Raw genomic sequence first — 27,581 nt, forward strand, 5'->3', positions numbered from 1 at the left:
AAATTTAGCTACTACACTTTAACAGGATGTAGAGATTAAATTTATTAGGGTGCACTCAGCTTCCAGCTCCCCCCTCCCTTTCTACCCAAAGACGACTGTGCAATTGTTTCCGCGGGGCTGCAGCAGAGGGAGGCTGGCGTCTGGGGTGACCCTCTTCTTTCAGTTACGCAGGCGCAGCGGGCCAGGACTTGAATTTAGGCCTGAGCAGAGATCAGGCTGAGCGTGGGCCCAGCCTCGTGGGCTGCTGCAGCTCAGCAGAGCAGGGGCCGTGCTTGGCCCTTTGAGGGTTCACAGTGCGCGGCATTTGTCCTCTGCTTCACCACCTCGTTGTACAGCACTCGGCTGTATAAAAGGGACCTTTCTGTCCTGAATGCGGACACGGGGGTGCTGCTGGCCATTAAGCTGCAGCAAGGTTTGGGGTCTCAGACCCCAGTAGACCCTCCACACGGGGCTGGGAGCAGAGGCCGGCGGTGGGGGTTCAGTGAAGAAGTTCCAGCATGGCCAAGCTGGCGTCTGCTAACCATCATGGAGCAGCGCGCAGTAACGCACCAGAGCCTGGCGAGACAGCAGGCAGGAGAGCGAGTAGGAGTGAGGTATCACTAAAATGAAATACAGGCTTTAAAACAAATAAAGCTCCGTTGCTCTGGGTTAGCATTTGTTTTTCCAAGTCCTTTGTCCCCACCCAGCAAATCCAGCCGTACAGCGTAGGGATTCCAGTGCCTGCACCTCATTAATATAACGGGAAGAAGGCAGATGCTTTGTCCGTACTGACCGTATGCAGAGCCCAGATACATTCCTGCCTAGCAGGGTTCCTTATTTATGATTACGTTGGAGCTGCCAGCACAGACATATGTTGCTAAGGGTCGTTTATTCTTGTTTGTAAAATGTATGGCTGCTCCTAGCTTACACACTGTCAAAACTGGAAGAACTGGCCCCAAAATCTCTTGCTGCATGATTGGATCAGACGCCTGTACATCTGTTAACGCTGTAGGAGCTGTAAAATGAAATAAGTTTCACTATAACTCAAGCACCTCTATTACCGCCACAATGTGCAAGCAGCAGAGCCGGCTGCTGCTCTTGCAGAAATGACACAAACATACATTTTGCCAAGTCATATGTAAATTTATACAAGGCAGCGTTTCCTCTGCTAACACACAGAAGGCAGGACTAGTACGTGTGTGCCCCCACCTCGACAGGACGCGCTGGCCCCCCAGCCCCCGCAGTGCTGCAGCGGAAGGGCAAGTCTTGGGGTGCACAGCCCCAGCAATGGGGAGCCAGCAGCAGTCCTGCACTCCTCCTCTCAAGCTGGAGGACCAGAAGGGACCACATCTGCCATCAGCTCAAGTCCTCTGCAGTCACAGGCCCCTGAAATACCCATTTTGCCTGGAAGGGGTCAAAGAAAAACCCTCTCCATCCAAACAGCTCGTGCTACAGCGAGGGAAGACCTGGCTAGAAAAGGGCAGGAGTGCAGTGAGGGTGCCCCAGGGTAAGAACCACCATCCCTGCAATGGGCAGAAGCAGATTCAGCCCGTTTGTGTTGAGGAAAGGGCTGTCCTGGTCCCTCAGCTCTACCTCTGCTGTAACCTGGCAGAAAGCGCCCACCTCTGTACCCCGTCCCTGCTACAGCGGCTCTCGGGGTGTGCGCAGATAGGCAGAGTGCCATAGCTAGTGCTCCAGCCACCCCGGGGTGAAGGTAAAGCTGCAGAGGGTCAGTATCGAAGAACTTGACCTTAGAAACAGCCACAAAAGTGCATTTCTGAACAGCCAGTGTAAGTACCACTCACCCAGGAGGCGGCGGTGCCAAGCCAGTGCCATGTAGTCTGACCGCTCCATTGCCCACGCAGGTCACTAACACGCTGCAGGAGCTGCTGCTGCACATCTCGGTAAACGTGAACAAACACAAAAATAAGCTGCAGGAATACCTTAACTCGTTCTGCTCAGGGATGCGGACCATCCTCCCTCTCTGTCCGAACCTGCAACCAACCCTGGCATGGAGCGCGGGCCAAGAGGTTGTGCAAAACAGCGGTATCAAATGGAGAGAATACCAGTCTGTGGTGTCAGTCAGGGGCTTGGGACAGTCTGTAGGAGTAGAAGAGGAGCAGCGAGCAGAGCTGTCTGCTCCCAAAACATGCTTGTGCGTGCACTGCAGCAGCGGTGGCGTGCCCCTGGCCAGGGCCTGCCCGCAGGGCAGCCCCCGCGGTTAGGACACCCCAGCACCGCCGATGAGGGAGCCCCAGCCTCCAGCGATCCCTCCGCCCCCAGCAGCGCCCAGTGCATGCGTGCTCCAACTGCCTCGGCCGCGGTCAGACTTCACCTTTGGTCAGCCCCGAGGCACAGCGGTGTTCGCAGAGCCAGCCCCAGCAAGACTGCACCGTGCTGGCCCGCCACGCAGCGACGGTGAAGCAGGCATTTTGCAGGCCTGGCTGTTTGCTGCCAGCTTTCTGCCTTGACAGCATCTGCTGCGGGGTTTCTTTTTGCTGTTTCTGACGGTGCCATATGCCTCCGTGTCAAAACAATGGCGCTTGCACACTGACTGGGAGCCCTCTCCCTCACTCCCACCGAGCTCCCTCTCCCCAGCGAAGCCAGAGCGCCCACGGGGCTGCCCCCGAGCGCAGGGCTCCCAGGCACGATCGGCATGGTGAGATCGGGCAGGGAGGGCTGCAGCGCGGCTCCGAAGCTGGGGGAGTTGGCAAGCGAAGGGCTACGCTGCCACGCACCAAACCTGAACTCAGGGGTTGGGGGGGAGAAGCTGGAGCAGCAGCAGCAGGTACAGCTCCCATTCCTAGAAGGATGCTCCTAGAGCTAGGTGAGGGGAGAAACAAGATGCCTGTATTATTATAATATTATTATTAACAACAAACCCCTTATCAGCTCCGGTATCTGGTCCTTAGGGCCGCTTCTGAAATACAAAGCGCAGCCTTGCCCCACAAACCCACGTCTCCCTACGCCTCTTCTCCCTCCCCAAACCAAGAGGTGTCAGATTCCTTGGTGCAAAGATCCAGAGTTGGCCCCGCTGGCTGTCCAAACCCAGCCCTGGCTCTTGCAGCTTTGCCACCAACCTCCAGCTTCTGCCCATGGCAGAGCTCCCGGAAAAGAGCACTCACTCGATGGGGCATCTGCACTGGGCGCAGAGGGACACGCGCTGCCCTGCTCTCCGGCGCTGGGCGATCTTGCTTGGTTTTCCAGTCCGGTTTCCTTTCCACCAGTGGCCCCAGCCACCGTTCCCAGCTGACCAGCGTCGTGCACAGAGCACTGCTAACCCCAGCCCCTGCCCTGGGCCAGGCTCAACACTCCCTACATCCAAGGAGCACCCATGCCCTCATGAAGGTACCAATGACTGAAGTCCCAGCACCCTGCTGGACCAAGCAGCACTTCTCCAAGCGTATTCCAAGACACAAGAACAAATCCTGCTTCAAACCACCCTGCCAGGTCCCTTCGGGCTCAGAGGCACTCGTATCACTATCAGTAGCGCCCCACGGAGTCCGTTTCTCCAGGACACGTGAGCACACACACCAGGAACCAGCCTGATAAAAGGGATTTCCAAGGGACCAGCGGCCCCCATTCCCTGCCTCGCAGCCTCCTGGCAGAGGCACCAGTACCCCAAAGCTCCGCTCTCCCCTCCGCTGTGTGCTCTGAGCAGGAGCGTTACACCCGGGGAAAGGAAGAGGAGACATCCAATCGTCTTATTCATACCAGGTTTATTTTTTCTCTTCCCTGCATTTCCGACACAAGGGATGTAACCAAGGTCTCCACAGCAGCAAGTCTTCTATAGAAAAAATAGTCATTAATCTCCCATGGCAAAACCGTCCCTGCCCTACAAAGAACACCCGCGCAGAATACAGCAGTGCAGGCAGGGACCGACACACATTCGCAGCCTTCTGCTCAGTAAAAATGTATTAAAGCCTCCCAGTCATACAGAAATCGGCTACTCAAGAGAAATATTATTGTTGCGCACACAGCCACCAGGGCGTTTACTAGACAATCACGTTTTATACGCTAGCTACAAAATTGGATGTAGTGTCCTGTAGTGCAATATTTCCAGGTTTGGAGGGACCTAGCTAAGTCTGCATTAAGATCTTTTCTAGGAATTGTACTCCTGAGGAATGAAGGAAAAAAGGGGAGCAAAGATTTTATTTCACCGTGTTCAACAACTCACTTCATTGAACAATCACTGTGCTCTATTTAGACGCTGCATTTCTCTAGAAGAAAAAAGAGACTGTGTGTGATATTTTAAACTACGATAGGTGCAAGTCAGTGCCTAAACCTCTCAACTCCACTGTCAACAACTTGTTAATGCTGAAATGCTCTATGTAAAAAAAAAAAAAAATAAAAAAAAAAAAGAAAATTTACTATCATGTTTAATTTCTCTGGACTCACTTAGTCCAGTATGTTGAATCCTCTGAATGCAGACATTCCTGTCCTCACTAACGCTTCCGATCACTCCTGTTTAATATTACTGAGTTGACATAGAAAAAGGATGCCGACGTTGCTTTCCAGATGCATTTCCAGGCATTGGTTCTAAAAAAAGGGTTACTTCTCTGAAAATCCGCTGAAGCAAGACAGAAGAGAAAGATGAAGCAAAGGCCATCTCTATACTCTTGGTTGAATGGTGCCAAGTATTTTCTGGTCTGTTTGAAATGTGCAACCTATCGTGGTTAAGAGGGTCTTCCAAAGAGCCCAGGGAGCCTTCTCCGTGCGGAGACCTGTGCTACGCTGAGCATGCCTGGGGATGCGAATCCCCGCGAGATGGAGCAAGGCAAGCCAGAGGATGAGGTAGGGTACGGCAGCCTCACACCGGAGCGGCTGCTGCGAGCTGACCTGTGCAGCAAGGCTCCCAGCTGATCTGCCCATCCAGTTCTGGGGGGCCAGAGTGCAGGGTGAGGGTCGCCAGTGCCACAGGAAGGTAAGGAGGGGAAAGAAAGGCCAGGGGAGCTACTAGCAGCCTCTGTGGGAGCTTGTTTTATTAGTGAGCAGCAACAGGGGAAGGGGAGAAGGTGACTGATTTTTAATCCTGTCCCAAACAGGAGAACGTACATGGCTTTCCTTTGTGCCAGAAACCCAGCAAGGACAGAGCAGCCCAGGAGATGGAAGCCTCTCCTCTCACCTGGCCCAGGCCGAGGCAGGACTTGCAACACCACGAGGGACCAAGGCCGGGAAGCTGCAGGGACGCTTTACAAGTCAGGCTCTGGACTTCATTAGAAATGGCAGGAAGGGTCCATTCCTTCCCAACACACACACGTGCACACCCCGCCACTCACACCCTCCCTTTCAGAACAACCTGAAAAAGCTGCCTGCTACAGGCAAACATCAACGGTTAAAAATAAGGCCAGAAAGACAAAGCAACCAAAATAAATAGTTTGGCAACAAAGCAAATGTGGCTGTTATGCAGAGGCCAAGTCCTGGTTTGAAACAGCACATCTCCGTAACAAAAGAGTCCACAAAGTGAAACTTCTATCCAAGTAAGAGGAATTTTGCCAGTGGAGGTTTCCAGAGGGCTCTCGGCAGCTTGACACATTCCCTTTCCAGAGAACGCAGGGGGCACCTGCCCCACTTGAGCACTGTGCTGGGGAACGAGGGCTGCCCAAGCTGTGCGCCAGCTCCTGTCCTCTGGAAACTAAATAAATTTAAACTTTTTCTGCTCCTGAGCAAATTCAGACAACAACCACTTTTGTCCAAAGCACAGGCTCTGGCAAGAGCTTGGCAGAGGCACAGCTGGCTCAGCACGCTGACCCCCACGCCTGCTGCTTGCGCTCTTAACCCACAGCACTCTGAAGCCTTCCTGAGAATGGCAGGGTCCATCTGCTTGCGTTTAACCTGCTGCTTCTCAAGTCTGGGCCAGTGGTTCATTCTCCGAGACAAACGCAAGGGCCTTGCACAGAGCAAGGGCATCAGGAAGGCCCCGCGCAGTACCTGTCCTGAGTAAACAGTGCCCGTTTGTGGCACATCCAACGCTGCAGCCTCGTGCTTGTCTCCTTGTGGGCTCTGTCAGGTTTCTGCCTTTGTGCAGCTTCCCACAGACTGACTTCCACCCAGTAAGAAACTGGGCCGTCTCCTGGGAAAGAAAGAAGAAACACTCCCACAGCAGCAGCTGCCCAGACTGCACAGCCTGCTGGGGGGTATTACGGTCACTAATCTGACTGGCACTTTTAATGTCCCTTTTATGCTCCCCCGGGGTTTGCTTTTAAAGACGATTTACGTGGGTGTCAAGTGAAGTGTATTGGGTCAGGCCCATCACCTCCTTCATCCTGGAGAAGTGCCCAAGAAGAGCCAGCCCTGTCTAGCCCAGAAGCTCTTTCCTGTAAACCTCTATTATCAGCTGCATCTCTCCAGCCCTCGAGTGAGCAGTCAGCTCCCGCGGAGCTGATCCACCCTCTGTGCGTGAAGGCCTCCACCTCCAGCAGCAGTCATCAGCTCTGAGAACCCCCATTGCGGAGTCCAGGGCCATGGCAACTAGGACAACTCGAAGCCAGTGTTCATGCTGATTGCGTAGCGCAGCTTCTCCCGCAGGATGCTCTTCTTGCTGTAGTTGGGAAGCTTGAGGAGGTTGAAACACGTAGAGGAGGTTGGGAGACGCCCACCTGGCTCTTTCTTGCGGATTGTGAAGAAGCCCCGTAGCACGCTGCCCAGTGTGTCACCGGTGTCCTGGAACAGGGCAGAAATGCATCACCCTTGCACTTCTCTGCTGTGCTCCTTCCAAGCAGGGTGCCTATACACAGGGCGGAGGCGCTAACACAAAACCCTGCGAACTGGGAGAGTCAAACCTCAAAGCCCCGTCCCCCACAACAGCTAGAAAGGAGCTTCTCTTGTAACTGCAGCTGCCATTACACACGCAGGGGCCCTTTGCAGGGTGGACAGGGGAGCAGGATCAGAGGCACGGGGCACAGGGAGGTCCCGAGGAGAAAAACACAACCCTGGAGAGAGGCAAAAAGAGCCCAAGTGCGGCTGTGTGTGGGAGCAGGTAGGGGCAGCCATATGCATCCTATAAGGTTGTTTTCACCTTGCCCTATGGAGCACATATTTTTACGCCTTACGAGTATCCTGGTGAGACAGAGATGAGGAAGCTGGGCAGGGAAGGAGGCTGCCATGAGACACAAGCAAGCAGGGTGCCTACCTGATCATCAGAGACTTCCACGCAGCGGATGGAAAAAGGAGGCTTGAGGTAGGCGAAGCCCAGAAGTGGAGGCCTGGAGCAGCTGGTAACAAACTGAAAAAGTGATGGACAGTGAAAGACAGCAGCAGTGAGAGCAGCCTGGCTGTAACAGACATGCGGCTAACGCAGTCACAGCAGACAGCTGCTTGGACTGGCATCTGAGCACCTCCCAGTATAATACTGCCGAGCTTTAGAGCACAGCTCTGCTAGCCTTTGAAAACAGGACTATTCATGGTGACACAAGAGCATTTATAGGAACTCTGCTTCCACAGCTGCCCCTCTGCAGGGGAGCAGGATGTTGATTTTAAGGTGTCAAGCATTCTGACACTCCTATTAGTGCAGAAAGCACCCAGCTAACAGGAGAACAGCGCGGGCCCAACCACCCCAAATGGCAGGTTGGGCTGAAATGACTGCATTTACCTTGAGAAACATGGCTCTCTCCTCAGGGCTGAAGTCATTGGCGAGGATGTCCCACAGCCAGATAATGACCCGGTGGCTGCCATGGAAGCCCCCATAGTACACTGTGTGTCTTCTGGGGAGAGAAAGGTTGCAATAGGCTTGTGTCGCACTGCAGCAGGAGGGTCACAGCTGCCAGCTGACAAGTGCTGGAAGGATCAATACCTGCCACGAGTCAGGGTTCACTCTGCCAATACTGAGCCCGCACCAACACTTATTGGGCGCTTGATCAGAGAAAAGGGAAGGGCAGAGAAAAATTCTGCTCACGAGCCAGTGGAAGAAAGGACCCTTCCCATTCATTAGTACTGTGTCCAAATTAGCTTTAGGGAACATGTTCTTCAGCTCCGTTCGTTTCTGTCTACTCCTCAAATTTCAATTAGGAGAAGCAGAAAGTTGTGAAAGAGTGAGTCCCCTGCAAACCTCCAAACAGCCATATAATAAAATGGCTTGGTTTGCTGAGTGAGAAGACCAGCAGACCAAGTTGCTCACTTACTTTAAGTCCTCAAGGTCAATCTCAGCATTGTCACCGGAGATCAGCCGCTGCAACTCTGGTGCAGAAAACATACGAATCCATTCAGGCTTAATGATCGACCTGAATCCACTGATGAGTGCTGCTGTCTGACTCTTGATTTGTGTGTGCATCCGAAAGTGAGCCATGAGATGGATGTAGCTGATCCTGTGTGTGACAGGGAAGGTGACAGTGAGGGAGCTGGAGCAACAACGGACAACCACCTTGCTGGTGCCGTAACAAGGCTGCTGACCTGCCTCTCCAGCCCAAAAGGGACTAGCACTGCCTGGAGATGCATTACACTTTCCCCTTCAGGGCCCTGCTCTTTATTTAAGCAGAAAGAGCTGTTCTTCTGCCCAGACTGTGCCCTCCACCCTCTGCCTCTGGGACTGTCTGCTCATTTCTTAGAGCTTCTTCTCAACCCAGGGACTAGCTGACTAATAATCACTTGATCAACCTTGGCCAGACAGCAGCTTACAGAGGGAAGCATGTGTCCAACTCCCCTCTAAAGGATCAGATCCCCAGTCACAGGCACTCCTCCAGGTTTGAAAAACAACTGCCTGGGCTCTGATGCCGCCTGCACCGAAACCCGCGGCTGGAAAATCAACACACCAAGAAACACTTAGGAGATTTCCACCTTCATCCCAGGAGTATGGAAGAGGTGCACTGTTTATTAGAGGGAGGCACCATCAGGCTTCCTCTTCTCACCAACAGTCAAAACAACCGAGCTTGCTGATTCTTCTTCATCAGCTCCTAGGCAGACACCACCACAATCACATTGACTGGGTTTTCAGCTAGGTAACCTCACTCCACCATTAACAGACAGAACTGTTTCTAGATTGTTTCCACTTACAATGCTTCTCCTGCTCCCTCCCAACTACCAATTTGTGTGCACATCTGCACAAAAGCTTCAAAGTTTCTGCTGTAAGCGAGTAGAGTAACATACAGGACTCTCAACTTTCTCCCTGAGCTGACTTCTGACAAGCCAGAGAAAGATCCTTTCAAATGCAAACTCCCTGGTCAGAGCTCAAGAAGGGAAAAGATGGGAAACATCAGATTGCAAAAGCACGCTAACAAAGACAAATCCTCAGGTAGGATCCAGCTTTCACTTGCCGTTAAAGAGAACAACCCCCAGATTCCCAGTTCAAACACACATCTGCTTAATAGATATTTTATCCTGCTTTTATGATCACTGAAGGGTACAGAGAAGAAAAAAAAAACGAAGGGAACAAAAAGGTGGGTTTGGTTTTCAGGCTCCAGAGTTGACATTTACTATAACTATCTAAAAGCCGGTTATCTGTGAAAATAGCTACAGGGCTCGGTGTCTCCTCTGATTTCCTGTGTCTAAAGTATGACTGTCGACTACATTTGAATTCACCACTGTCTCTTCTGAAGAACAGTGCTTTATACAACTGCCACATGTTATCATTCTGAGAAGATCTGTCTGCTCCAAGGTGTCTTTGAGCATCTGTGCCCTCTATGTTCAGGACTGTGTGCCTGAATTGCTTTGAATCCATCTGTCTGTATCTATCACCGTCATTAAATCCTGCAGAATCTCACAGACTGTGTGCCTTTGACCTCAGAAGCGCTGTTTCAAGGAGTAAATTGTCAATTTTTATTTTGCAAATCGAATTTAATACAATTTCTGCTGATGAACTGTAACCAGTAAATTCTATTAAGATATTTATGTGCTCCTTCTACTCCAATCTATCTCAATTCATTCCAGATGCAAGCCCAAGGAACTAGAATAAAGTATTTTGCAGTGGTGACCTTAAAAATCTAATTGCTGTACTTACTTATTTTCATTGGTAACGGGAATGGTCTTCCCTCCAGGAACAAGTTCATGGCAAACAAGCTGAGGGAAGAAATGATTGTATTGCTAATTACTGCCTGGAACCACAATGGAAAGAAATGCCATGCTAAGCCGTTACCTCCCCATAAAACATTTATTTTTACAATAAAACAGTAGGATTTAAAATTTAAGTAATAATCCTGCTTCTGCCCTGAACCAGTTTCACTTAACTATTAACTATTGAACAGTAGGGAACTCCAACTCTCCCACCAGCAGAGCCAGCCCTTCTTTGAGGAAGCCTCCTCTCTAGTGTGATCCATCACTGCTGAACCGCACACAAATCAATTCAAAGAGCCCCGGGGGACTGTCACAATCCCAGAACCCAGCAGCTGAACAAGCTCAGAGCCTTCGCATAGCTCAGTCTAACAGCACAATCCAAAACTGTCTGCTCCACAGGTCTCATCTGGGGCCACCTGAGTGACAGAGCTCCCTGGAGTTCACCATCCCTCAAGCTGGGCACTCAAGGCATGAAGCAGAGAGCACTCAGAAAGTGAGACAGCTGGGAAGTATCTCCTCCCTGCCCTGGCAGGCCAGGGCCTGGTGCTCAGCCGACAGCACTGCTCAGAGACAGCAGCAGGGACCCTCTGGGCGCTTGCTACAGCAAGCGAGTCATGACTCATCTTTGCACCAATGCTAAGAGGCAGAAAGTCATTATTCACACATTACAGTGGCCTCTGTGCTTCAGTTCCAGGTGAATTCCAAGGTCAGAAGGGAGCCCAGCACAGGGAATGAGCTCAGCTCCCCTGTGCCCAACAGAGCCGTACCTAGCAGGGACACACAAGTTCCTTCAGGAATCACAGGGTTACCCCACCTGGCTGCTTCAGCATGGCCAAAGCAGAAGGCAAACAGGAGTCCCCTGGTTTATTTTGAAGTTTTGAGTGCTGCAGCCTTCCGTGTCTTACTGCTGGGCTCTCATATGCTGTTTCCTACCTTTATTTTTAAGATAGAAAAAACCTCAAAGCTGAAACCTCAGTAATCGTGAGGCAGCAGCAAGGCGTTCAGCCCACTGTGCAGTGGGCACAACCCCTCACCTGTGCGGAGCAGGGCTGTATCAGTACTTAGCTGTCTTCCCATTCACCCTCCCAGCTTTGCACGTGCATTTGCACTGCTATTGCTGCTATCAGATGTATGCTAGCTAGGTCCAAATTAGCCAGCTTAGGAATAAGAAACTGCAGCATGCAAAGCTCTCAAGGACAAGCTGCTCCGGATAAACACGCCATGACTTAGTGGTCTCTGAGCTCTGTGCCACTGGATCTACACTGCTAACAGTGCTCAGGCTTAGCGCTAGCCGGGGTCTCCCCACAGAATTTGCAGCAACAGCAGCATACGCAGACAGCAAAGACATTTTTATCTTATCTATCCGTATTTTCCAGCTATGCACACACAGCATCACAGAACCCAAGGCACAAGTGCAACCAAGAACCTCCAAGCCTTCATAAGGGACTGACAAACAGCCTTTTCTTCTCAAGGCCAAGAGACCTCCTGACACACTTCAAGTTTCCCTGACAGAAATGGCTACATTTAAAGAAAAGGAATTCCTCCGTACTCACACAGATTCTTTTTAAAAGAGGGGAAAACCAGTTATGCAGGAAAAGCAAAAACCAATGTTTTTCAACTAGAAAAGAAAAAAACCTGGCACTAGAAAAATTAAGGGTCAGAAGGCAACCTTTTTGTGGAAAAAGCTGTTCTCTGCCCACAGCTAAATATTGAACAAAGCCGCAGAATCCTATGGCTGAGCTCAGAGAACCCCTGAAGCTGAGCCGGCCTTTCAGCACAGGCATTTTTTTGTAAAAGGAGAGCAGAGCTAAGCCCTAACCACAATCAAACACAAGGTCATTTACTAGTCAGTCCCCTCAGGATTCTTGTTCAGATGGGCCACACAGAGCATCCACCTGACATATCCACAAACACAAGGACCAGAGTAAAAAGCACTCTGTGTAGCATGAGCTTGGGCAGACTGCCTGACTTTTAGATGCTCAAGACCAGCCCTCAGAAAGCTCAGCAGAGAATAATAGCTATCTTCTGCTGGCAAGTGAGACTGCAGGTTTATTCCTCTGCTCTAAGGACACTAATAAAAACTAGGACTAATAAAAACTAGTTCTGCTGCCAACTGTTTATATTCACAATCTGCCACTTCTGGCACCACAGGCTTTCCCACAGCAGTGGGCAGCGATCCCCAGGATCCCTCTTAGTGCTTCAAAGGCTCTTCCCGGTAGCATCAGCCAGACAAGTGAGGGAGACGCTCCTGTGTGAAGCGGCTAGGATCTAACCCGGAGAAACAAGGATTGCCTAAGCCAGGGCCACGGACTCTGCCTATCAGTGCCCAGAACTGTGCTCGTCACCACCTAGCATGACGAGGGTGTTTGGAACAAAGCAGAGATAAGGTCCAACACAATCACTGAATAAAAGCCTACCTGACCCATCACATCTTCATCGTAGGACAGCGTTAAGCCCAAGTCACTGATATCACCATCATAACGCTAGAGGAACAACAGAGAAAGGGAAAGAAGGTCAGTGTTTAGCAGCAGGAACAGCAGCTCTGCATTTTTGTATTACTCTTCCACTAAGCGATCCCCAGCAGGCGCGAGGCACCAAAGCATAACAAATACACGAGTCACTTCAGGTTATGGGAAGACTGCACAAGAGCTGAGGCTAAAACTTGGGATTTCCTGATTGCCAGTTCCAGGTTTACACCTTCAGACTCCTTTCTCATCCCTGCTTGCCCCAGTAAAAAACAGGACTGCTACCTGCCAACCTGCCTCAGAATCACCAATTACTTCCAGGGTGTTTTTAGAGATGATCGGTACCCCAAAGGCATTTCCAATTCTAGTATTTCTAGCAGCAGCCAGTGATAAGGGAGTTGAACAACAGGAAAAGTAATGCTCAAACCTTAATTGAAGTGAGATTTTTATAGAACTCAGAGTCCAAGGAGGGAAGTTCATCTACAGAGCTGTAGAAGACACTGTGGTGGTGCCCAAGCAGCTGACTCAAAAAGAAGGAAGCAAACGGCACATCCACAACTATTCCCTGCAGACAACAAGAATGCATAGGTAAGGTCCCGCCGCATGCTTGTTACATGCAACATTCCTGATTACCTACGAGGCCTGCAGGCAGATCATGTGTTGTGGAACAAGTGCAAAGATGCAAGACATTGAAATCAGCTAAGAAAACCACATCCTCTTAAAATCCATTAATTAACGAAGCAGGTGCAAAAAGGCAACAGGAGAACTCCACATTTCCTTTAAAAGAACTACCTTACATGGAGAGGGTCATTCTGTCATCCCATCCTCCTTTTAGCCACATGTCCTTTTACGTAAGGTATCAACAAATGGATGCTCATAAGGTGTAACACCAAAATAACAGACTATTCCAGCTAGCGTCCCCAGCAGCAAGAAGAATAATCAAGGTATGTCCCAGGTTTTACCTCCAAAATTATTTTAATACATGCCTGAAGAAGTGCCGGGCTGCTCCATCATCAGTATCTTTATCCAAGTCTTTTTTTCCAATCTCACCTCTTCAGTAACACCTCCCCAGGCATGTGACAGATGCTCTCAAAGGCAAGGGGCACCATCACAGAACTGCTTCTGAACAGTGCTATACCAACAGTGACAATATCCTAGCATGGTACTTTTGGCTCACCTCATATACAGCCTTCCCAAGCATCTTCCCCACAAACTCAAAGAGCTGTAGGTAGTTCTCATGGATGTAGGATGTTGGGGATGGATACAGCCTCTCATCACCACTGGTTGTCTGCACACAAACAGAGATAACAGTACCGTGAGCCAGTCTGTTTCTCTCTGCAATGGGTCATCATGGGCAGCTTCTGCAGCCCTGTATCATACCTTGAACAAGTTGAGTGCAGGGTCAAACACCTTCTTTATTATTTCTTCCAGAAACTCTTTGAAGACACCATCTTGATCAATACCAGCCTCATCGACACCCAGATCATTCACAAACTTCACTCTGATCACTCCCTTCATGGCATTCTGGGAAAGCTGCCGTAGCTGTTCATAGCCATCCTACACAGACCAGAAGAGCCAGAGGACAATCATACAGGGAGACATGTGAAACACCCACGCAGACATGCAGCAGAGGCAGGAGACATACACCACAGAAATCTGCATTTGTCACTGCATTTTGTGTCTAAAAAGACCAGCATTTTTCCTAGTCAAAACTCCAGGTTTGTAGCAGTCTGAACTGAACTAAGGTCCAGCATTTTCCTATAACATCACTTCATACAAAAGCAGACAGAACTGGCATTGGGTCCCTCAGCATCCACAGAGAAGATAAAAACATGTTCACGCCCCATTCTTGTCAGGTCAAGTTACTGGCTTGTTGGTTGGCTTCTGCAAGCCAAGTCACTCACCTCCAGCATACGTGAGCGGCGGATAGTGATGTGTGTGACATGAGGTGATGCGGAGCTAGTTTCAACCAGCCCAAGCTTCTCCTTCTCCTTTGTAACCATATTTCGGAAAAGCAGCACCCTCTTAAAAAGAAAACAAATGGAAGTCTTCATCCACAAGGATCCTTATCCTCCAGTGCAGCAGCGCTTTCAGATGCTCCTGACGCACACTCAGAACTAGCTCTTGGTTGTCCTATTCCCAGCTAGGCCCAACGACACCACTGTCACCTACTTACTAGGAACAGTGGGATCTGCCTCCTTGTTCCCCAGTGGGGCAGAGAAATCCTTGAAACTGCTTTGGGAGGGACAGGGTACTGACAATATTGAAAACAAAAGCACCTTTCCTATCACCACATAAAAATCTGTCATCTCTGCAGATTTGCTACCTGTAAAAAGACACTTCGCTTTCTGCATAAAGACTTTCTCCAAAGCCATGTCATGACTGCTGCCCACACCAATAAGCTCCCTCTCAAAGACAGAAATCAAGACAGTTTAGTGGAAATGTACTGGGGAGAGTGGGGAGGGAGGAGAAGACTTTTGTTTAACTGGCATTTCAATCACAAGCTTCATGTCACAAAATGCTCAAGACACATGTCCCTTCCATCCCAGGCCACCCAGATCACTGACTTTTCAGCCTCCATCCCCTGCCCCTGTCCCACTCACATTCTTGTGAGGAATGACATGCGGGATGTACTGCAGGAGCAGCTGGGCTCGTTTCTTGTCCTTGTCCAGCTCCTGGAAGAGCACGCTGGGTTTGAGGTCCCTTACAAAGAAAGGTACAGATTCAGAGATCCCTGAGAAATGCCCAGGTGTGGTAAATAGCTGGGGGTAGGAGAGAGAGGAAACCTGTAATGATTTCAAAGATGACTTAAGTGCTCAGGTGTACACATCAAAGGAGGCCAGAGACACTCAAGCTGTTAGGTGCTGAGTCAGTTTTCAAAGCATCACCCTCCATGAGCAGCAGCTAATCCTTACACCACAGAAGAGACGCACAATAGGAGGGGCGTCCTTAAATGCAAACACAGGGAGCAGTTCTGACCTTGATCTCGCAGGCAGAATGAGAGGCACTCAAAGTAAGGGATCCCAAACCAGCCACCCACAGGGGAGCTGGTGCACTGGGACAAGCACACAGCTGCACACGATCCTTGCCTTGAGCTGAACACTTACTTCCGTAACCAGTGATCCTCAGGAGCAAAACGCCTGCGGCAGTCCCTTTCATACAAGACCATGAGCCAGCCATGGACAGAATGAAACAGCTCCAGGGTCTCCCCTCTGGCGTTCTCTGAACAAAAGGAACAAAGCAGCAATGTCCAGGCACCCTAGGTAACAGGAGTGTCCAAGAGCAATGTGTTGATCATCTGCCCCACGCCAATAGGACAGGGGTATTTCTCCTAACCTCCACTGCCTTCAGAGGGACGGGAGAGATTTTGAGCCTCCCAAGAAGACAGCCAGCCATCTCAGCCAGCTCCAACTGAGCCATCACAGCAGAAACGGACTATCTCAGCTAAGTGCCAGAATTGAGCATTACCCAAATTATACCAGCACATAGATCAACACTAGATATTTACGGAGACTTTTTGCTCTGCTTTGTCACAGCACTGTATTACATTCTTGCCCAATACAGGGCCCAGTCATGTTAAAATTTGTATCTGACAAAAACCAACATGCTCATCATGTCTGTTACACTAATTCTTAATGGAAACAGAAAAGTGCACTGTATTTGGTGCCAAGTACAATGGTGGCATCTGGACACACTCTCATGCCACACAATGTAGTATGATTTTTTGTGCAAAGTAATGATTAGCAGAAGATCCAAATTCCAAAATTAATGCCTTTTGTTGTTCTAATAGTAACGTCAACTCAAGCTACTAAAAGCACTTACCTACAATTCCATCCCAGATCATCTTAAATACAAAGGAATTCAGAAAAGATGAGATGGTAACAAGCTCTTCCAGTTTGAATGAAATCTGCTCTTCATAGACTTCTATGTCATCAAGAATCCTATCGGAGAAAACAAATGCAAATGCACAAGGGTAAATTTAATTCCCTTTTGAAATTTTCATAAAGACACATTATCCTTTAGCAGCAGCTCTTATTTCTATGACAACTGACACCCATGAGGATCTAAAGTCATAAACAACTAAACCTTCTTTATTGATTTTGATCGATATCTGATCCTAACAGAAGACAGTACGAAAGGTCCGAGACAGAAGCAAAGCCAGTATTTCATAGTTAAAAGGACATATGCACTCATCCCCAAGAAAACTCTTCATCATTCAAGCTAAGAAAACTGTCTCTACTGACCAGCAAAGGCAACTTTCCACCCCTTCTCCCATCCTTTGTGTCGTGCAAGTCTATGAACGAGACAGCAAAGGAGTTGTAAAGAGAAGCACATAAGCTGGGGAGCTTTCTTGCAGCAGTATTATAACATTGTTCCTCAAAGCTCATCTGGACTCATTGAAGCGTTTGCTTTGGACTGACACAATTGTTGCCTGTAAGCAGAAGAAGAAATGTTTCTTCCCCCTCCCTAGCCAGTGCTGTAATATTTTGTCACCAGTTCAACCGGCTGTATATTCCTGAAGCAGCACACGGCTGAGGGGGAAAGTCCCTTAGAAGTCCTTCAGGACACTATCTGAAAAGCTTGCTGCTTTACTCTGCCTAGTTATCTTTATGCAAAGGCAGCAATACCTTAACTATTCCTCTTGAAACTTAAGGAACACAACAGCTTCACATTACAAATCCAGAGAGCACCCTCTGCTTGCTACCTACGTGATAAGGTGGCGGGAGCAGTCACAGAAGAGCATCAACATGGCCAGCAGCCTCTTGGATTCCTCCGTATCATTATTCAAGCACTCCAAGAAGAGTTTTAACCCGCCCTGTGGTCCCAGCTCACAGATAAAAGCCCATAATTTGGGCAACAGATCATCCAGGTAAGTGAGGCCTAGCAGTGGAAAAATATAAAGCACAGTCAGTAAAGCTTGTTCTGCCTGCTCGTTCATGCAGGCTCAAAGAGACAAATGTGACTTCGAGCTGAAAGATCCTTTTGCAAAGCAACACTTCACTTGAAGGGAACATAAGCATCACATTTGGCTCCCAAGCCTGTCTGCATTAACAGATGTACAATCACCAGGAAAGCAGAAAAAAGCTTTTAACGAGGCATTTATCATTTGCACATCTGAAGCGCTTTCCCACTAATTATTTTGCAACTTTAGAAGAGAATTCCTGTGATCCAATCACCATTACAGGCATCTTAGAGATGAGAACACAAAGAACAAGGTTGTACCTGCGGGCACCACTATAGCCACAAACAAAGCATCCAAGGCTCTGGACTCATTCCTCTGCTCTAGCCACTAAACCAAAACAGTGCTTATCACCTCCTCCATCCATTCCTAAGACAGGTAATTTGTCCTTAAGACATATGAAAGCATTCAGTGTTTGCACCGCATAAAGATTAATATTGCTAGGCTTCTCAAAAACACTGACTCAGTCTTAAGTTTGATATGGAGTAAGCAAGGTTTCATTATAGGAAAACTTGCTTCAATCTGTATTCTGGAGAGTTAATGCTTGATAAAGAAGTGATGAATGTTATTGATCAGATGTATGATTCAGGATGGAACAAGCCTTCTACCCAGCCAGTCAATAAACTGTTGTCAGTAATAAAACTACCAACAAGTCAACAGAATTTAATAAGAAAAATCTATTTTTTCTCTACATTTTAAGTGATTTGAAAAGCACAGATGTGCCCTGACCTGTGAGTATCTGCAGACGGATCTGCGTCAGTGTTGCGAGCGTGGTTTGGTACAGGACACAGATACTGCACACCTTCTGCACTTCCGCTGAGTCCACTCGCTTGCCCCCAATGGGCTTGAGAATGTTGCGGACAGATGCAGACTTCTGGAAAGCTCTCTTGAAAAGATCTGGTGACAGAGAAGCACATGAGATCTTGGCTTAGGAGACAGAAGTGCTATTCTAAACCATTTCTTATTCTCAGCCACTTGGCAGCCATGTAATAAAGAGGATTTTAAGCAAAGTCACTCCACAGACAGTCGGTTTTGGTGGACTTTTCTGGCAGAACACTGTACAGCTGCTAGTAACACAAAAGAATAATTCAATGGGGGCATTACTCTAGAGCTTAAAACCATACCAGAACTGCAGTAAATAACGACCACAGGATCTAGTGCTATGGGCAGCAGCTAGAAAATAGCTAGATTACAGCTGTCTTATTCCAAATACTCTTCTGCCGAATCACCATGCACCGCAGGTCTATGAGCCAGCTTCGTCTTGCTTTTCACCTGGGAAGCTGGCCTCCCATCCTGCCTTGGGAAGTACTAAGTTATGCAGTAAGCACTTCAGCTACTTGAGAAACAATGAAAAAAACTGCTAAAATAAGCAAATATTTTCACAGCACCAAAGTAAGAGACTTGCCCCAGGTCACAGAGGCATTCTGAGCAGGAATTACAAATAGGAGAGACCATATCCCCACCTAAGCAGCAGCAGCTGCTGCAAGTAATTACTCAAAGCTTTTAGCATAAGTGGAAAAGTCAAAGCCCTGGGAGTCTGCGAGACAGAAAGACACATGTAAACACGCACACACACACAAAAAAAGCAACCCTCCAGAACTGACTCTTCATAGGAAGGCTGTTCGGAGGGGAAACCGGCTGTGTTGGCAGCTGAGCTATTTCCTGATTCTCCAGCAATTTCTTGCTGAGCACATCACTGAAGAGGATGCGGATCATATGGACTCCCCAGAGATGCTGCAGTTGCTTTGTCAGCAGAGGCATAGACTCATTCAATCTGAAAGACAAGTCACAGAGACACGTTAGAAGGCAGGCTGCAATAAAACACCAGCCAGTGATACTTTGATACATTTAGCTCATAGTCAAAATGGAGTATGCACCCACCCTATGAATGGCCCTCATAGGAAGAGCTGATATACAGGTCCTGTATCGAGTGTATGAGTATGGCCACTGTTTACCAGCCTAATTATACTAAATTAATTTCCTCATGTAATATAATAGCCTGTGTATGAATGCAGCAGTTTGTATTGCGCAGATATGACCTGAAATATCTGAGAAGTTATTCTGAATAGGGTCACACTGTTCATCTCAAAACATAAAACACACTGAAGCACAAAAAAACAAAAGGAAAAAAAAAAAAAAAAAAAAAGAGGCTTAATCACCTATTACCATAAGGTCCTCCTCACTTACCCATAATCCACAGTCTGTGAAAACCAGCCCAGAACAGGATGCCAGTGGGTGAGGTTGGATTTCTTTTGTGAAACGTACTTCTGGCAGTAGGAGAGCATGTGAATGAGCACACCCACAAAATGAGCGGTCTCCTCCTCAAGAACTTTATCATTCAAGGAGCCCAAGTACACAAGATTACCTGGCAGAATGACCAGCACAGCAAGACTTAAAAGAGGAACAGATGCTGCAGGACAGTGGTTATAGACATAACAGATGAAATGAACTCACGCCCCTTTTCAAGTCCAGGAGAGGATTTCTGTGAAGAATGACTATTAGAGGCTACCCTGCAGCAAGCCATTTCCAGCACACATCAACCACTAAGGTGGCACGCCGCTTTGGCCGCCTTCTCATCTAGATCCCACCCACACCTTCTACAAAGTACTATGAGCTACAGACGATCCATGCTTATTTCTGAGTTCCAACTCTTCCTCTTGTTACTTTTACAGAAACGCGAACTCAAATATTTCAGTGGCACACCCATTTAGGGAAGTTAGATTCACGTCTGCTACACTGCAAGACTTTCTCAGAGTCCAAGTGAAAAGCTAGCGGAGATAATACTTCACAGTGTAGGTATGACAACATGTATACAAGAATTCTCTGACCCTTCCTCCATTTGCAAGGGCCTTAAACCATGTTTGCAATATCACCAAATAAATCTCAATTATTATTTAGAAATCATCTAAATAAGGATAAAAAAATCATGAGTTGGAGGCAGCTCTGACCCATGGAGAATGAAGATTTGACTCAAGACTCTCTTCCAAGCACAGTAAAAAAAAAAAAAGAAGTGTTACAGCTGCTTACCCAACAAACAAAGAGTGTGACTTCCTTCTAGGCACACGCAGGCATCTCGGCATTGCGCTTCACGACTTAAAAAAAGGATGAACTTGCGGAAAAGATCATGAGATTCTATCACTGCCAGACGCTGAAAGACAGAATTTAACTGCCAGTGAGGCTGAGAAGCACCACACAGAATAACCACACCTGATCTGCCATCAGCAATTCCGATTGTCTTTTCTTTCCAAATAAAGCAGCAAGTTGAGACTGCTGCGCTGAAGAGAATAAGTGGTTGACGTGAAGCTGGTCTAGGAAATAAAAAACCTTGCAGGTGAACAGGCCATGTTCTAGTTGTAGACAGACCTTTGCAACTGTGTCTGCAAGAACACGGAATGCCCGTTTGGCACAAAACTTGCCTGTCTGCACGAAGCTACACAGAGGAGCAGTCAAATTAAAGTAGATTAGTGGACAGCCTACTAGTTACCATCACAGATCCTATGCCACGCAACAGACTGATTTTTCCTTTGGCTGTGTCTATGGTTACACAAATGGAAGAATAAGGACATGCAAGAATTCAAGCTGTGTGTCACATATGCCTTTATTTTTATTTTATTTATTTTAGGGCAGTTCAGACCATCATCCCACTGGTGTTAATAATGTCTGTGGTATTAGAAACCCAGAGTATCTGGCAGGTGTAAGGATCAAGTGCTTCCACAACAGAGTTGAAACTGGCAAAGAAAGAAATGCCAATGCTTTGTTCCAAGAGATGATAAAATGGAATAACAAGTGGCCTTATGTGATATTCAGTGGATTTTTGATACATCACCCACTTACCTCAGGTGTTAGAGTAGCAAGATGAGTCATTATAGCAGGCACAGACATGATATGGATCAGAAATGACCTCAACAGATTGTCTGAAAACTGTGCAGCAACCACAGGGCTACAGAGAGAAAAATACGTCAGTGCAAGTAACCTGACCTAGCAAAGTAAGACGCAGTCTTTAACTGAGCTGTTCAGAACTGGCTGCTGATTCTACCCTCATCAAGAAGCATCACTGGAAAAAGAACACTCACTCACACTTTTTTATCATAGCAAATTCACAAAACAGCTCATGACTCAAAGGAATATAAGCCAAACAGTTCACAGCATAATGTATTTTACATAGCACATCCATACCACCCAGAGCACTGTAAGTGTTATGTGGTTCATCTCCTAAGTTCCCCTCCTCTCCTCACTACCACGAAGTCAGTAATTAAATAATTGTTTTCCTTAGGAAGAAGTGGCATATTCAAGAACATCCACTGCTACTCTACCAAACATCACAACCTCATCATCCCAGCAGTGACAGCTATAGAAGGCAAGTGGCACACAATTAACCACTGAAGTCTTAAAAGAATGCTCGTTACTGGCTGCAGATTTCCAAAGCGAAGAGACAAGAGGTCAGGGTAACAGTATACTTTCCTTTTTTAAAGGAAAACAGACTCAATCATTAGAAAGACCTGCAACCAGCCTGTTTCAGGGACAAACTTTGCCCTGCAAATTGAGTAACAGGCACATCTGCATCAGCAGTTCATCATGAAGAGGCACAACCATACTTATCTAGAGAACTCCAACCCCTTCTGATGGTTCCACAGAAAGACATACAGATTCTGTACTCTGAACAGGAATTGCACTCCAAAGTCTAGGTTCATACAAACACTAATTACTGACTTAAGAGTATTCTGATCTGAAACAGCATGACAGGGAAGTGAGCTATTTGCCCAAAGCAGCTTCTTTCATCTGGGCGATACTCTCAATGGCACAAAGAGACTGGCAGAACGAGAAGTCTTCAGAAAACCCGATAAAGACAACTTTGGCTGCATATCATTCCAAGCAGCTATGGCTGCCTTACCGCAATGCAAGAGAGAAGATGGCAGTTAAAGAGCCTTTGGATAAGGAAGGTCTGGATCTTGCCAAGCCATTAGTTAGCAAAATCTGGAATAAAAACAAAACAAAAACGCCTGCAGTACTCAGAAAAAGATTATGATTACTCCTGGAAGACATTATGCTTATTTTCAGAGCAGAGAAAAAGAACAACACCAAAGCAACCCAAAAAACAGTTACTACAAGTCACTTGGCAGAACTAGAAGGCTTTCAGGTTAGTAACAGCGTAACAGAGAAACAGCTGTCAAATCAGACACTCTACAGTACTTATTTCTCTAGGACCTGTACTCAGGGTTCCCAGGCCTTTTAAAATTAATAGGCAAGGCTCATAGCTGCCTGGTAACATCACTCTCATTTAAAAGATTAAGAAAAATTACATCAGTTCCTTTCTCATCAGAACAGCAAACAAATCAAATACATACAAAATGGCAGCAGCAGTTTGGAAAAATATTCAAGAATCTTTTCTGTCCATCTCATTACGAGATGATTAAGTAGGATTTAGATTCAGCAACAGTGACAAAAAGGACACAGTGTATTTGGTCTCAAGTGCTTTGAAGAAAAATATGACCACATACAAATCACCAGTGCTCCACAATCAGCTTCTCCCTGACTCAGCACCACAGAGATAATAAAAACTTCCTCAGAACAAGGACCACAGTGCAGAACTGGGGCTTGTTTTGAATAAAGAGAAGACATCACTGTATCAGCCCGAGACTAACCTGCAGCACAGAATAAAATCCCTTCTGATTTAGATGTCCCATGATGTTTGCACAGATGTGGTTCATGGCAGGCCTCAGGGTTTCACCTTCCGGATTAAAACACTGATGTTACTAACTCAACATCACAGCTCCACTCTTTACTTCCTTACAAACTATAAAACAGTTTGTCAATTCATAAGCCCTTCTTGCACAAAGTCCTTGCCCTTATATGCAAAACCACCATTTTAGCAGCATTTGACATCAAGTCTTGTTTAAGGTATGAGTCATATTTCCTCACGATACTTGTCTACCTTTTCTATGCGTATTTCATACAAAAACCCAGAGCTAAAACCGCATTCCATTATCCTCTAAACACTTCTTGTGTGTGAGATTTTGGAGCATTATAAAAACGTTGTAACTGTTTCTGTTCTAAGGGAAACAGCCGGTCTAATCTCAAGGGAATCCTTGCTGCCCATTCTATGCTTTGTGCAAGCACAGAAGCACAATGAATCTTTGTGGTAAGCATGGGGAGAAGACAAGGTGCAGAAACAGCATTCAGTAGATTTTAATAGCAAATCCCAGATCAGTGGCTTAAAGTATTGAATTGGATGCACCAACCTTTTCCCCGAAGGATTTTCCACGTAGAAGTGTCTGTGAAGGTGACAAGCATTGTGAGGTGCAAATTGACCAGTCTGGAGTCTTGTAAGATGTCGGGCTGCAATAACAAACAGCAATGTTAATAAATTAGCTTTGTGCCAAACTACAGAACTGATAAATGCAGGGAGACAAAACACAACGAAAATGTTTCTTACCTTAAGCTGCTTGAGAAATTCACAGCAAAACCACAAAATGTCTTTGATCTGTTTGATCCACAAGAGTGTAAGATCCTTGGAGAGTGCGAGTGACACGTACCACACCTGAGAAAGGCAGGATACAAACAGGAGCAGTGATTAGTAGCTGTGCTACAGATTGACAGAATACATTACCAGGAAGCTTTGTAACAAAACGACCTCCTTAATGCCCTACTCAACCCAGCAGCGGAACCAAGTTATTTCTCTCCCCAGAATTCACTGGTCAAAGCATACCACCCACCACAGAAAGAAATTGCCCTTTAACTCCTGCAGCTGTACAGAGAGTAAAAATATCATAGGAATACTACAGAATTTGTCCAAACTTTCACCACATAATCTCAGCAGTGTTCAGGGGCTTTTGAATGCTAAAAATTCAAATATCACCAACCTAAATCCCCACATAGAATTAAAAAAAAAACCCCAAACAACCAACCCTCCCACCCCCAAACTAAAAAAACGTCCTGCTGACCTTGGGCTCATTCTCAGCATCCATACTATTAAGAATGCACCGGCACAGCTTTTCAAATCTCTGGGGAAAGGAAAAAAAAAAAGTGGCATTAGTTCTAACTACAGGAAGGGCTGTTCTGGAAAAGCACTAGGAACAGCTCAGCAGAGGGAGCAAGATACCTCCATAACAAAACAACAAATGTTCCAAACATATTCGTTGCAGACAGCGCCAATGGCTCCTTCCCCAAGAGCGCATCTACACATCATGCTACAGCTATGCAGAAGAGTTTCCTCCTTGAACACAGCGCTCATCAACAGGAGGAATTTCTCAGCCTTCCCTGCTAAATTGCCTCCTTCAACAGCACAGGCTGAAGCCAGGAAAGCATCTTCCTGTTGGGGTTCAGCTAGAAGAGCTCAATGCTAACGAGCACAGCGGTGTGTTCCAAACTCCCGACCATCACGGCTCTCAGCAGAACCTGGCGATCGCATCCAGAACACCTTAATTACTATTTCAGTCCAGCTGTATTTGTCACATGCTTGCATGTTATAAAGCCATTCTGAGCTCCAGAATTGGCTGCTGTGGTTATCCTAACTGAGAGCGGTGTCCAGAAATAGAGTGGAAATGAGCACAGCCTTGTCCTCGGCCCAGCAAGGGACTGACTTGCTGCTGGAAGGGGAAGAAGAGGAAGTAGAATGCACATATTTCAGCAATGCACCCAATTACTGTAATGCAGAACTTCAAATGCATGCCAAGCACTTAAAAAATTTGTACATAATATACACGTTTTTTTGTAACGCTGTAAATACAGAAAACTGCATTTGCAGTACTTTTACTGCCATCAACAGAAAAGGAGTTCGATGGAACAAAGATTAAAAAAAATTCACCCGCTGCTGCTGCAATTTAAATATAGCCTTTCATTTTCCAATTGTTTTCCTTATAATTAGCCCTCACAGTTTCCTGGGGCAAATATCATCATTTCATAGACACTACAGCAAAGGGCTTCACTCTGAAACCACAAACTCAGGGCATGGTCAGAAAAGCAGCTGCCATACAAACAGCCTGCATGCTACACTCTGCCAGGACAGCTCTTTGTCAGCTTGCCACAATGTACCTGCCCAGGGAACTGATGCAGCTGACAAAATCATAAGGCACTGCTCAATTACTGAAGTTGGCAGGGTCACCAGGAAAAATATTCATTAAACTGTGCCCTGAATACAGAACTGCTACTAAAAAATTCAAGGGTTCTTCTATTTCATTCCCACAGGCCGATCTCTCCAAGAAGGACTAGGAGACAGAGATCACATTTCTGAAGCCAAAATACATTGCAGGAACCTACAGGATCACTACATAACTAATCAAACTCATTTAACTTATTAAAATATGTACTTGAAAGAAGAAAAGCATGTCACAGAGTAGCAACCTTACCTCTTTGTCCTCTTTATGATTAAATACAAACAGCAGTTTCCTAGCAATTTTGAAGATAGAAAGAGCACTTCTTTTACTTGAGCCAGATTCATTTGCCCCAAAGAAATCCTCCACTTCTCTCCTAGGAAAGTAGGAAAAACGAGCATCGGTAGTGAAAAAAATCAAGCGCACCTCTCCAGATACGAGCAAAGCACGGAAGGCAGAATTCCACACACCTTATCTCCCTCTGCAGGCGGCATCGACAGAGAAATCTCCTGATCAAAGCCTGGATCTGGATGGCGGCACGCTCCCTCTCCTTCAGCTCCCTCCGCTCCTCCCGAGCCTGGCGTGCTTTGTCGAGGAACTGGGCTTTGGAAGACTGGCTCGCACTGAACATTTTTATAACCTACCAAAATGTAAAGTTAAGGAAACAAAGAATCATTGCAGCAAACACCTGGAAAACTAGGAGCAGAGCGGACAAAATGCACAGGCAAGGGTAATTCCTTACATTACTTATGAACTGACCACTGCATCCGACATTTTAATAGGGGAAGGAAAGTACCCAGCAGCACAGAAAGAACTGTGTGCAAAATACAGCCTAGTCAAAGCCAAAGTTACTTGTCAGTGGGACTGCAAAAAGAAAACACATTGATATCCAAATCATTCCAGCAAAGCCTGCAACCTAATGCAGGTAAGCAGATTTTAAGAGGAAAAAAAAAAAAAAAAAAAATCAGTGTGCTGTCATTGCGTTCCACTCCCTGTACTCCAATTCCCCGTTCCAGGCTTAGCTGTTTTCATTCTCTTGTTTACAGATAACATATATGAACAATTCTATAGGCAAGGATATGAGAGGAAGGGCACAAGAGACACTTGGAAGCTAATTTATTGCCACTCAGCAACAGAAAATGCAGAGAGTCAACAACAGCTTTATAAATACTTAACAACGAACTCACCTGAGGGCTTACTTTTTCAAAAGAAGAGTATGATAATCATTTGTACACAAACATGATCCTCATCCACTGGCTTCAGGCAGCTCCTGCACAGATAAGCACACTACCTGCAGATGATTTGAGGATTTACTCTTTACCTTTGCAGTTCTAAGTCCTTTTGACCAGACTCACCTCTCACTACGCTCTCAAGAAAACGTGAAGTCAGAAAAGCTTCAGGAGAGGAAAAGCAGCACCACCGCTTAGTTGTGACGGCTGGCACACGTAGCTCCTGACGGTTCAGAGTGGGGAGAAAACAATCCGATGTGTGACAAAAGCGAAGGCCAGCCTCAAGCGTGCCGGGGCCCCGGGCACCGGCGAGACCTGAGCAGCAGCCGCCCCACGGTGAGCGGCTCCCATTTCACCAGCGGGGGCAGGACCCACCGTGGGACTTGGCCAAGCCACTGTCAGCATCCAGCGGGGATCCCCACCCCCCCACGTCCCCCTCTTCACCACGAGATCCCTCAGCCTCCAGTGCCCGTCCCAGCGCCCTCCCAGCCCCAAGCACCTGCCCCTCAGCCCCCCCCAGGCGCCCCCCGCAGTCCAACGCCGCCGCCCCACAGCCCCCCGGGCCCTCACCCTCGCCCGCCGTCGCCTGCGCCGCCGAGGGAGGCAGGGCAGCGCCGGGCCGGGCCGGGCCGAGCGGCCCCAGAGCAGCTCCGTCGCCGGCGAGGCCGAGGCCGAGGCCCGCAGCCCCGTTGCCCGGCAGCCCCCGCCTCGTACCCCGTGTCCGCGCTCCGCGTCCGGCTGGCAACTCGCACTGCCGCTGCCGTTCCGCTCGCTCGCTCGCTCGCTCGCCCGCCCGCCGGCTCCGCTCGGCTCGGCGCAGAGGGAGCAGCCGGCTCTGGGTCTCGCTGCTACCGGGTCGGTCGGGTCGGGCCGA

General features: G+C 47.7%; 1 protein-coding gene across 13 annotated transcripts; it reads right to left on the bottom strand.

Moving 5' to 3' along the window:
* Positions 1-3,681: 3,681 nt before the first annotated feature.
* On the bottom strand, positions 3,682-27,559 carry UBE3B (ubiquitin protein ligase E3B). 13 transcript variants are annotated; one of them, XR_015704131.1, is made up of 30 exons: positions 27,278-27,415; positions 26,834-26,930; positions 26,666-26,748; positions 25,949-26,118; positions 25,734-25,854; positions 24,330-24,389; positions 23,822-23,926; positions 23,628-23,724; positions 23,031-23,116; positions 22,280-22,362; positions 21,223-21,328; positions 20,416-20,536; positions 19,576-19,753; positions 18,993-19,162; positions 18,118-18,285; positions 17,138-17,309; positions 16,251-16,369; positions 15,536-15,650; positions 15,032-15,131; positions 14,333-14,452; positions 13,809-13,985; positions 13,606-13,716; positions 12,856-12,993; positions 12,381-12,446; positions 9,911-9,969; positions 8,100-8,282; positions 7,772-7,970; positions 7,571-7,679; positions 7,112-7,204; positions 6,599-6,642 (listed from the first exon to the last, which is right to left on the bottom strand). XR_015704131.1 is itself a non-coding variant. In XM_087754825.1 (29 exons), exons 4-29 carry the CDS (start codon positions 26,107-26,109, stop codon positions 6,451-6,453), a joined length of 3,213 nt encoding a protein of 1,070 aa, XP_087610951.1. In that variant the 5' UTR covers positions 26,110-26,118; positions 26,666-26,748; positions 26,834-26,930; positions 27,422-27,559; the 3' UTR covers positions 3,682-6,450. The 13 variants fall into 13 exon arrangements, 8 of the variants coding, with proteins under 8 accessions (XP_087610951.1, XP_087610953.1, XP_087610955.1 ...); XR_015704130.1 differs by having other exon boundaries at positions 7,571-7,682; XM_087754825.1 differs by lacking the exons at positions 7,772-7,970; positions 27,278-27,415 and adding an exon at positions 27,422-27,559 and having other exon boundaries at positions 3,682-6,642; positions 7,571-7,682.
* Between the last annotated feature and the right edge of the window lie 22 nt (positions 27,560-27,581).

This window comes from Nipponia nippon, unplaced genomic scaffold (genome assembly GCF_047370975.1).
Source record: "Nipponia nippon isolate SJK-2023a ecotype South Korea unplaced genomic scaffold, ASM4737097v1 scaffold_18, whole genome shotgun sequence".
Lineage (NCBI taxonomy): Eukaryota > Metazoa > Chordata > Aves > Pelecaniformes > Threskiornithidae > Nipponia > Nipponia nippon.